General features: G+C 37.0%; 1 protein-coding gene across 5 annotated transcripts in view; it reads right to left on the bottom strand.

Annotated features, from left to right (window-relative positions):
- LOC105836694 (protein kinase C and casein kinase substrate in neurons protein 1) overlaps nucleotides 1-12,441 on the bottom strand; it is a 54,860-nt gene that overhangs the window by 3,005 nt on the left and 39,414 nt on the right. For 3 of the 5 annotated variants that reach the window (XM_012680906.3, XM_012680907.3, XM_028191668.2), the window contains exons 2-7: nucleotides 6,819-7,210; nucleotides 6,119-6,307; nucleotides 5,251-5,271; nucleotides 2,782-3,008; nucleotides 2,339-2,459; nucleotides 1,057-1,167 (exon numbers count right to left, since the gene is read on the bottom strand). In XM_012680906.3, coding sequence (XP_012536360.1) covers nucleotides 1,057-1,167; nucleotides 2,339-2,459; nucleotides 2,782-3,008; nucleotides 5,251-5,271; nucleotides 6,119-6,307; nucleotides 6,819-7,181 — 1,032 coding nt within the window. In that variant the 5' untranslated portion in view covers nucleotides 7,182-7,210. The remainder of the gene's footprint in view (nucleotides 1-1,056; nucleotides 1,168-2,338; nucleotides 2,460-2,781; nucleotides 3,009-5,250; nucleotides 5,272-6,118; nucleotides 6,308-6,818; nucleotides 7,211-12,441) is intronic. The other 2 variants (XM_012680908.3, XM_012680909.3) reach the window with 2 other exon arrangements.

Raw genomic sequence — 12,441 nt, forward strand, 5'->3', positions numbered from 1 at the left:
TCTATGTATATCTTTAATGTCCATACTAAATGATCACCTCGACTACTACACGTTAAACTCTATTAAAATACCATTTACAATATTCAAGATTTTTAAGAAGTTTCTAACTGGAAGGAAAATGCGACAGTTTTGGCGCAATCTGCTGTTATTCTTCCATCTACAAAATTAATTTCGTATTAGTTTCATTTGATTTTCGTGAATATGACTATTGTCGTAATTTTTAAACGTGAACATGTAGATGTTACATGTGACTTTTTAACAGTCGGTTGCAGGCATATGATATATACTTAAGCTAAAAACAATGATTTATACACGTATATTTCTTAATAATATTATAATTATCCATACCGTATACCATGAGCAGGGTAATAAGCGTTTCTTGCAAGAAACCGATTTACAAACTTTTGAGACTCGGACAGTTTTTTTAGGCTTGACTCTAAATTTAAGCCAAAAACAATTTGTAAGATGTAACTATTTTTATCGGATATCGATATTATTATTTATCTTGATGCGATTTTTTCCATCTATGATAACATTAATTTATTCGACTAAGATAAGTTAGAAATAAATGAAAAACATAATCTTGCATCGATTAATTTGATTTTGCCATCTTTAATTTTTGCTACAATGCATCTTGAATTTTTTTTGTGTTATCTCTCCAGTTTGTAAATTCGTTTCGGCTGTACCTGCCACACAGGAGACTGTCCGTGTTCACCTTAAGGCACAGATTCGTGCGATTACGTGCGAGCGCAAGAGCGGAGCGGATTACGGTTAATTCGGTTAAGAGCTAGAAGCTGAGAAAGGAAACCCATCCTGGATGACCTCGCGGCCCAGCTGGGAGACATCCGTTAAAAGCTGTCGCGTGCCAGCCTAACCGGTGCCGGCGATCTTTCTCTTTCTATCTCATTCTCTCGATCGATCGAAATGGAATCGGCTCGTCGGCATAGGTACATGGCATAGGCGCGTGGATCTTGGATGCGCGGATTATGTTGAAAACAGTTAAAGTGAAATTGGCGCGCTGTTTGTAACGTGTGAAACGTGTAAACAAAACTTTACATGCAGATCCTCGCCGACCGGGCGTTGATTGATGAGAGTGATGGAGCCTGCCGGGAGCGCCTCCTTCGACTTCGAGCCCTTCGTGATCTCGCGGAACTCCTCTGTGTAGTCCTGCATAATAGCAACGTCCCAAAACAATCACATGCATGCATTCCGGAAAATTGTCAGGGGTTCTCCCTCTCTCTCTCTCTCTCTCTCTCTCGCTCTCTTTCGCTCGTTCTACATTTTCTTCTTAAATATTAAGAGTACAATAATATAATGTGAAAGCGCTTTCGATATTATCTAAATATTCTTGGATTAAAAAAAAGAGACTAAGTGAGAGAGAGGCAACGGTGTTGGGACTGGGTGTTACTCTCGCAACGAATTTAACCCTTGACAGTGTGTGACAATGTTTCACGGGGACGTAACATCATTTGGACAAGCGACGATAGTATGTGATAACAACACAGTTTTTTTGCGTAATGTTTTCCATAAATAAATTAGTTAAAGGAGAACTCTTAATAAAGGGGACGGCAACGCTTGTAACCCGTAATCAATATAGGGATACGATCAATGAACTCACGTTATGTACAACGAAATTTGTTACCTTAATAAATTTTAATGCTTAATTCTTTTTTTGAAAAAATAAAAAAAAATCGGAAAATCGCACTCCGGAACGATACAAGATTACGGGTTAAAAAAAAGCTTTAAAAACTTAAAAAGGCAAAATATTGTTCTTAAGCAGGATACTTTTTCAGAGGCAAATGTACAGGAAAAAGCGTAACTCTTGTTTTAATATGATATAGTAGCTACGGGAAAGATTGACAACAACAGCGACGAGTGAGGGTTAAAAACGCTGTTTAAGAGTATTCCCGTTTTTTTCTACAGTTTTTACTTGTTATTTTAGCGACAACAAGATGTGATTCATGTTATCATCTATTCTTGTGAGAATCAATATTTTATTGTTCGAAATTGGACGTAATTTATTTTTCAATGGAAGTTTTATTTCCTTTCCTGATATCTGTAGATTTTACATCTTTTTAATATTCTCGAGAATTACTCTAAATATCATTGTATTCTGTCGAATCGAGTGTTGGGAACAGAAGTGTATCGAGGCGCACAGAACGTTCAACAAGTAACAATAAAATTATTATAAAAAAGGGGGTAGCTATAAAGAGTAATATTCAGTCCGCTACAGCTAGTTGTTGTCTAACAACAGGTCTTCAACCACGAGCAGGGTTTTTACATGCGACAGTAGAGGTTTTTGTAGAGCTTTTTTTAGCAATAAGCGTAAGCGACTTACTTCGAACTGCGGCCAATTCATAGCCATATTGACGCCGTGATTATTAGACCACCATTTCAGGTCTTTTTCGTGATCGGCGTTATTTATCGTGTGATAGAATTCCTCGTATATCTGTGGAAGCCTGAAAACGGTAATGCGCAATCTATAGTAACGATAAGTAATGACATATGAAATATTCGTTTCATATTCGTCAAATGTGAAATAGGTAGGAACGCGATTCCCATTTCAGTTTTATTTAAATTTGGATTGTCGAGGTAAAATCGAGTGAATTAATTGAACGATGAAAGCGAAAGATCCTATCAATGTTGATTCTGACAGACAGTCATGTCGTGTCCGCGAACAAGGTATCGATTTTTGTAGAGAATATAGAGAATATCAACCTCTGAATTTGCGGTTACGCAACATTGCACAATACGGTTACGTGGTAATGGGCGAGGACTTACACTGGGTCTTGCGATATGTTTAGACACTTGTGAATACCGAAGAGTACTTCTTTAAAGAACTGTAGTCGCTGCGCCTCCATCTCCTGGCACTTCTCGAACACCTGCGTCATATCCTCCATGTACTTTGGATTGTACTGATTGATTTCTTGAAGCGCCGCTTCGTATTTCTCTTTCGCCTTTTGCACTTCCTCTTTCGTCTTCTGAACTCGGTCCTGCATTTTCTTTACCTATTGAAAGAAACAAGAAAATACTTAGAAACCTCGTAAGGAGCGTTCCTTTTTAACTCCAGGTTGAAGGTAAAGTCTCAACATTGATGTAACCTAAGCGTTTTAGATTTTTGAGAAAAAAAAGTATATGAATTGGAGTAACTTCATATAAATTCTCTAGATGTAATTTATTGCTTCGTTAGTCCGCAAAATCTACAGACATTGATTAAAGCTAATTTAATAGGTTTAGATTCTTTATCTTCAACCTCGTTTAGCCATCGCCAAAAAGCTAAAGATTCTCTTCAGCAATGTTAAGCTGTGAATACCACATTAAGAAAAGGGACAAGAAATATATAACAATTTCCGTACGTTAAAATGTGCGAAGATATATGTAATCTGCTACTCTTGCTATGACGAACTACATACTGTTTAATCTACTTATATATGTATATACCTATCTCGCCATGCACTACACGTAAATAAAATGCATATAATAAATACATACAAAAAAATGGTCATTCTATCATAATAACGATCTAGCTTGCATGTATAAGGTATCTTTTCAGATTAAAATCTACTGCTGTCTACATCAAGAATATAAAAACATTCGTTTTATTTAAGTGCAGTGTAAAAATCTTACCGACGAGCATTCAAAATGTTAAAGAATTACCTGTTGTGTTCAAGAACTAATTTTTGCGAAACGTTATTTTTTATAAGAATTTATAAGGCTTCAGATCCTTATTGAAACTTACACTCTCAGAGAACTTAAAATGCTCTGATAACACTGTAATCTCGCTTGCTTTACATAATTCTGTAATTACAGTGCTCGCTCTCCGACCGCACTGCGATCAAGGCAAGGTTGAGGCCGTTCGGGCGAAATTTATGTCATTACTCGATTTTACGATTCGATTTTCGAGGAAAGAAAAACGTCGATGCGCACCGCGAGCATTGTCCGTGCCGTGAGCGCTCTAAGAAAATTTAGCGCAAAGAGATTTACGTATGTCGGCTCATGAATTATCCATATTCTACGCACGTGCACCGCATTTCTCGTCTTCATATCTCGGCTCCGGTGTTTACTGAATTATGGTAATACGCGTTGAAGTGTGGGTTCTTGTAATTACGAGTAAGGCTTAATCAATCAAGCGATGGTACAGAAATTACATATCCGTTGTCAGTCATATTTTCTCTACGTAGCAACCCTTCAAATATACAGGCATACTCCGAATAATTATTAAGCAGCAGTACGTCCGATATAAACATAAGCCAGGCGTGCTGCATCTAAGACGGAGGATGGATCGACATCAGGAGTTGACGAGATATACGCGTGAAGAGAGAAAATATATGGATCTTATATCTTATATATATAAAAAAAAGATTACTACTGACTGCGACGCGCTTTTCGCGCGTTTGCTCCGATTTCGATCCATTCGACTGATCAACTCGAGCAGATAATTCTACGTGCGAAAGACTCAGGTTTTGCTTACCAGCAGAGCCTTCTGTAATGACGAGGACAACAGAAAAAAAAAGAAAGAAAAACATAAATTGAGAAACATGCGACATGCAATATCATCATACATACAAACTGAACGTCGCCTATTTTATTATTCCTAAGGTTTTTTGGTATTCTGAGCCTCCATGCACCACATCCACAATCTGTCATCTAGAAACGTCGTTAGCCGTCTTTCAGAGATGCCTGTCTCTCCGATATCCAGATCATTATTGTGCCCATTATTGAGCTGCGTGCTCGCAAGTTTTGTCAAATAATTTACGCTGTCTTGAACTCTTAGAATTACCGAGAAATATGTAAAACGTGGGTATTTTTTAAACGATTTTTTTTCCTTTTCTAAACTACTCGGATTACAATTTCTCTCTCCGTAACTTTAACGGCAATTAGAACAATGTACAGCGAAGGTAGAGTAACTCAGGTGGAAAGCTGCAATACAGTTTTTCTTTCGCGTCACAGGCTTGCATTTCCGTCACTCTTGGGTATCATTCGTATAATTACTACCGTAGAGAAACTACAAGAAACGGAATGAACATATGGTGTGCGCGTTCGGTTTGTATCCGCGATCGTTACAAAGTATCCTTTCCGTTCTGAATAAGAGACACGTGGGGGAGCAAGAAGTAACACAGACGTGCAGGAGGAGATTCCGCGTCCAGAAGCGTACGAGAGCCGCGTATCGCGTTTAGCTTACCGCGAAACGTCAAGCAAGAAGAGAGTAGCGGCGCATGCAAGAATTCTTAAGAATAAGGTGTAACGTACGTTTTCAGAGCCTCGGGCCATCTGCAAATAATACTCGCTAGAGAACAACTGTATCTACCGTATGTAGGATTGCGAAATCGAGATGCGCGATTAATAATGTTTGCACAATACGCGTTATGCTAACACGTATGTTACACGCGTTCGTAATCCGGTTGTTTTGTCGCTTCAAAAACCGATAAAAAAAAACGTAATTGCTGTCGGGATCGAGTTACTTAACTCGCGGATTTTAATTGCATGAAATACGCAGCGCAGTTAATTAAAGTAATTAATGTACAACGTGTAACGTTCGCAGCTATGAATTATGGGGTATCTGCAGAACAGTAGTTTAACTTATCACCATCAATTGTGCTAGTTTACACACGTATATTCTCGCTCAAAAAGTGCTTAATTTTAAGATATTACAATATTTTACTTCTGCTTTCGTTTTATTTTAAACACTTAAAATGTTTTAGTTTTAATGACGTTTAGTTTTAAAACACCAATTTTAAGTCTAAAATTTAAAACACTGTTCAAATATTTTTAATTATTTAAATGACAAATGGCAGAAATAAACGTTTTATTATCTTAAAGTTAAACATTTTCTTTTTTAAGCGCTATTTATTTTATCTGTGAATCTCAACGTGACTAAAAATAATGTACAGGAATATTTAGTAATATTAGTACCTAAAAATTTTACGTACTCTACGGAAATATTACCGCGTATTGCAAATTAGAAAGAAATCCACGTGATTCAATCCCAATCCGCCAGCCTTTCAAAAGTGCACGTGATTTCTATAATACGTGATACGTTGCGCCTATCGGTTAATAACACGTTACAAGTGACAAGTGATGTAATGCGCGGATACAATGGAAACGTAACGACACACACCTGATCCGGCGAGAGAGAACTGTCCGCCGATGCGTTCCTTTCCATGTTCGCCGCGGTCCGCTCGGTTTTACAGCTGTTGTGAAATTCGGACTTTGCCTTCTCGACCTTCTGCAAGAGTTTCGCCCATGGCTTCTGCGCCTTCTTAAACGCGTCCTCCATTTCCTTGCGCTCCTTTAGGGTCATCATCGACTGCAATCACGGAACCAAACCCGTGCGACATCAGCCACTACTACAGAAACTTATGTAAAGTAAATTATTAGCTGGCAGAGATATCGGAAAACTACTTTAATAAGTACATAGCGACCGATAAAACATGGAAAAAGTAAATATTGCCATTTTCGAACTGTCTCTCACATCGGAATTTTAATAATTGTGGTGAATGTTAAGCATTTTGTGACTTCGTGCTTTTACAACTACGTGCCGATTTCTGTTCAGTCCAATTTTATGCCGAAGCTGAAAATGTAATATCGCATTAATTAAATTGATAATAAATATCGTTCATTCTAATAAACGTCTTATATAAGTTTATAAGGAATTTATTGCTTACTATCTTGTCATTCAAAAGTGCGTCAAGAAAAATGGAAACAATCTAGCGATGTTATCTACTCTTCCACGGGAAAAATAGAAATTTCGTGACAAGACTCAGAATTCCAATTTAAAGGACCCATCGATCTGGCTTGACATAATACCACCCTTTTACCTTGTGATACGCATCCTTCTGCCACGTTTTGACTTGCTGAACGATGTCGTTACAGAGGTTCTCTTTGACCCTGAGATGAAGATCGCAGAGCCTGTCGGACTCCACTAGAACGCCCTTCCACGCCGCCTCGGTTGTGCCGTACTCGGGTCCCTTCTCGATCTTGTCGTTCCAATTCTTCGACCAGTTTTTGAGCGCCTTGGCGTAGTTCTTCTCAATCTCCGCCCGTTCCTGAACCAGGGCTATCAGACTGTCGCAGAGCTTGTGACCATCCTCGATTCTCCTTGTCGTTCGCTTGTAGTTGCCCGGCTCCCAGAAGGAGTCCGATGTTGCTATGAGCATGTTGTCGTCGCTGTGATGTGACATCTTAGCCTAAGTCGAGAAATCCCTTTCACCTGGAAATAAAAAGGGAAACGAGCGGTCAGAGAGATGGCAAAATTATTCGATAAATAGAGGAAAGATATTTTATTATCGTGCGTCATACAAATGTTTTATGCAGCATGAATGGCACTCGATTTAAACTCCTTTATATTACCATGTGTTATTAATATAGCTTTCATGGACATACAAGGACAAGTAAAAAATCTTGTCTCTCACAAATTACTGTTTCACTGGTCATTACTGTTGTTAAGTGGAAGTGTCATTAGGCCAACAAACACTATTATATAGAACTCATTTCATAAAGAATATAATACTTAATAAGAGAAAAACGGTCTTTAAAAAGAAAAGTTGTTCAAAGATAAACGCATGATTAATAAATCATAAAAGGAAATTCAATTAGAAGACTAAGCAATTATGTCGTTATTGTGCGTACTATTTCACATATACGCGATATTTGAGCATGTATTCAATTTGTTTATTTAAAGAATGTTTCTTAAAAGATTAGAGGAACATATGAGTTCGCTACAAATGTATTTAAGCAGATTTAAATTTTAACTCAAGTGTCTAATTATTTAATGTCGATTTCCATATAACAATATTACTGCCACATTTATTATTATAGAAAAATTTATTATGTTACAATATTCAAAGTTATTTTAACATAGGTTTATAGAAGTCTTTATAATTTTTTATTTTATACATTTTTGCTATAAATATAATGTCCATCTTTCTCAGTCTGTTTTATATTCTGAGAAATTGCAAATTCTCTGGATTATCGCCGAGAAATTCACAAGCTGCAAACAGACGTGTGTAGCCGTCTCTATGGAGGAATGTTGAATATTTGCTGGAGCGAGTATGGTAGTTATTGGATTACGTCTCGGTTTGGATCATCGATTGGCCCAATTTGCAAGGCCATCACAAATCTGCTTCGTGCGACATTCGTATGCGCTGACACGCTGCAATATGTTTACGTACTTTGCACATTTTTTATTCTACATATAGGAATAACTTTAAGACGTTGGTTTCGCGCGAGCGAAGTCTTACAAATTTTTCCAATCAATCAATCAATAAACATTACACACACACACACACACACACACACACACACACACACACACACACACACACACACACACACACACACACACACACACACAATAAACTAAACCGAAAATTGAATTTTTTTGTCTCGATTTCTTGAAGAACGAGAATTTTATTCTCGCTGAATAAAACGGGCATTGGAGGATACTTTCTTGAAAATACTCTAAGTCTCTCGCGAAGCATGAGCGTGATTTTATTGCAAGGCGGCACGTAACGCAACCGGGAGAATGAAAATCGCGTTTGTGCGATGCTGCGCGTGCGGTGATTCTCGATTGGGTTAAGCGGACTAACAATTAGGTGCAACGGCTCGGCGAGGCTTGTTCGTATGCAAATGCAGTGCATCTAGCATGCATTCGCCGGCTCTAGTCATCAACGGTTACGGAATTGCTTGATGGAGTTTTACTAACATCATCGGCATTGCTTGTGTTCTAACAGCGTGAATTATAAAACATGAAAACTATTTCCAGAGAAGAAAAGAAAAAAAAAGACTTTTAACAAATAACAGCAAATTTTTTAATATTCTACGGAAAAAAATGAGATTCTCTTGGGATTTTATTTTACATGGAAATTGTATAAAATATTGTAATAAGCTAAAATTTAGTGATGTGCAAATAAACCAAATCGGAATATAGAATTTTCATTATTCGAATGTTTAACTGTTAAAATTTTGTAGACGAGTATTAAAATTCACAAATGCGTTATTCTTCTCGTTAAAGAAACGTACGAACAATACAACGTATGGGATCGCGATGGAAATGAAAAGGGGAGCAAGTGGCTGCGTTTAGTAACGAGATAATAGTCGCGTTCGTGAATATATGGGAGCATGTACTCGTGGACCGTGCGTCAAGAAACGTCCTTGCTTGAAACCCGAAGTCTCCGGTGAAAGTCGAGGAGAATGAAATCTAGGGACGTCGAAAGATCCGCCGAGTTCCGTAGATTGTCAGATACGTTCTTTTGTGGGGGAGAAAAAAAATTGAAGATCCGTTGTTTCCTCGGTTCTTGAGCTCGTCTTTCTCGTGCTGCGCTCGACGAGAGCGCGAGGGAAAACAAACGATATCTTTGCATAAATCAGTTAAGAAGAGTTAAATATGTAATTACTATCTGAACTGGGAAATCGTACAAGTATTGATCTCACGACGAAAGTTAATTGCATAATTATGAGAGGGAGAGAGAAATGCAGACGAACTTTATCACACTCTATAATTAGTTATCATACAAATCTTACCACAAACATTGAAATCTGCATTCATTTAAAAAATCTAACTTATAATTTATTGTATTTCTTAATTCTGTAGCTACTTGCTTGACTAAATGATTTAAATTATTAGGCATTACATTTAATAAACCGTCATTACTTGAAAATTATCGACTTTGCTTTGATTTATTGGATGTTCGCGTAGAAATTGCCGGAGTTATGCACTTTGTGCGAGAAATAGGGAACGAATTTAGCAGCTCTGCAGACTAATTTGCATAGGTTTTAATGCAAATGCTTATGGGAGTGATATATTCTTGAATCCGTAATATGCATATAGAATCATACATCTTAGAACACATAAGATATATTAAACATCGTGCATTTTCGTTTTAACAGATATTACAAGATAATAGAAGGTTATATAATCTTGAAAATTAATATCCAAAAACAAGATTTATATTCAATAGTTAAAAATTAAAAACTCGAACATTAAAAATCCAAAACAGCTTCTGTATTATAAAAAATTATCCTTTCGCGTCTTCAAATTGAAATCTCTAATATTTTTCTACATTTATTGTAATTTAATGTGATTATGCAACGAGAGTGGTGTATTTTTTTAGTATTTTAATGCGTGGCATTTTGACATATTGATCAATATAGCAGAGCGTAAATAATTTGGGAGCTGTAAAGATTAGGTTGGCTACCTCGGTAGGGAGGAAGAGGAAGAAATCACGAAGGTGACGAAGGAGAATAAGGAGGCGTGGGCTGAGGAATGCCGCCAGGCCAGCCCAGGGAACGACCGATCAGCTCGGTAGATCGGGAGAAGAAGGTCGCATCAAGGCTCCGAGATGAAGAGTCTGATTTTCGGCGGCAAATCACGGACAGGTGGAGTAAGGAATTGTTGCTTTCCAGCGTACGAAACGTTGCGAGTTGCATGCGCGTTTCCTCGGCGATCGGGCCCTTTCCTTCGCTTCGGACTCGATTGGAATGGGCACGGTCACTCTGGATCGTGGAATGTTGCTCCGCTAGCCGGATCGCTCGCAATCTCGAAGGCGCCGTTGAGCGTGAACGATTAATCGATTACGCTCTTCTTCGTGCAAAACCGCAGGATTTGCCGGCGGACAGTCGAGGAGAGTATCGCGTGTGCTGGCACAAGACATGATTGACGAGCCTTGGTTTAGGTAATGAGTTTTTTAGTAGCAACTAAAATATGTAAAAGTATGCTAAATAATTGAATGTTAGAATTAACGAGATTAGAGACTTCAGAAGGAGTACAATTAGAAATTTATAATGATAAGGAAACGCACAAGTTTGTTGCATTCATTAATTTTCATGGGTATTTTGTGCGTCGAGTATTATTAGAAAAAAAGGAGATACTATGAGTCGTATAGATGTTATTTTTTTCATTCGTATTATTTATCTTTGTTATTCAACTCATTATGCAATGACGTTACATTTTTATAAATAATATTCAATGTAATAAATATATTATACTTTGAGTCTAGAATCTATTGAAGAATGCTTTGATAAATAGAATCGTTAAGCTTTTAATTTAAATATTAATTATTAATAAAATTAGTAAAATGTAAATGTAAATTTGTGATTACAATAATACCTTCTCTTCTACATTAAATTAAATTTCTTAGACTTCACTGAATTATACTGCGCGCCTTAGAAAATGAGATCGACGTTAAATCCTTACAATTATTTCGTCACAATGCGAATTAACGAGATTAATTCCCAACAATATTCATACTTGTTAAATAAGATCGTCTTCAACCTTTGGAAAAAAAAAGATAGCAACTGTAGCTGAATTACGCGTGTGACATTGAAACAACGTGATGTATATGGTTGACATTTCAAAAGCGTGCCGTAATGTTGGAAAATGCCGCGTATGCAGATACCGTAAAATATGTCGCTGATATTTTCGTGAATAGCAAGGTCGGGTCATCGTAACTCTCACGGAACTCTATTAAGAGATGTTTTTTCGTTTTTATACGGCAATAAAAAAATGGAATCACACAAAATTCAATAATGGCAATCGTGCAATCGTATCGTTTTCGACGTGCACATTTGTTATCGACAGAAAAATCTCATCAAAAAGTCCGTCTATCTAAATCCAATATTTCCTAAAATACTTCGAATACTTCTGTTTACAAAAATAAACTTGAATTTAATGGAGATCAGCATTATAAGTAATTTTATTCACGATTTCTTCGTAACTAATCTTGTATTAAGTTCCACAATTTTCCGGTTTATTAACGATACTTATAAATTAATAAGAATTGCTGGTTACTGATGGAATGTCTTCGGCAAGATATCTGATTTCGCACTGATGACGCATACAAGAGAAAAGCACGGGGAGTATCATATGCTGAATCATTATTATTGCACCTCCGTTTTGTTATGTCACTATTATCGTCTATAAGGGTGTCTGGTGCACCGTACGTGCATGTTATAATATCTTTCCGAGTATCTTCTTGAACGTGCACACGTGTTGCCCTCGTTGAAAATTTACGTCGCTTTCATGTACACACCAGCACGAGGCTGCACAATTTCCACATATGTACATCATACAATGCTTGAAAACTCGCAAAGCGTAATTTTCTTTTCCTCTCGCGCATTACCTCTTTCACATTTTAAAGCTCACTTTTGATTTCTTTAATTAAAGGAAATTTGGAGAAAATGTGAGAACGCGAGAGAAAAAGGTGCAAAGAGGCACTTTTCATGTAGCGCAATGTGCATATTATAATTGCACATAATTAATAAAATGTTAGAAAATATAAAAAACATATAAGGATATATAAAAGTATTTTGTGTGTGTACCCTTTAAAAACATATGTTACCATCATTAGAATTATATATTTAGGTAAATTCTGAAATCTATTTTCGTTACTATTACTATTACATATATATCTTCTCACTACAAGCAGAAGTGGAATATATTAC

This window comes from Monomorium pharaonis, chromosome 7, assembly GCF_013373865.1.
Source record: "Monomorium pharaonis isolate MP-MQ-018 chromosome 7, ASM1337386v2, whole genome shotgun sequence".
Taxonomy (NCBI): domain Eukaryota; kingdom Metazoa; phylum Arthropoda; class Insecta; order Hymenoptera; family Formicidae; genus Monomorium; species Monomorium pharaonis.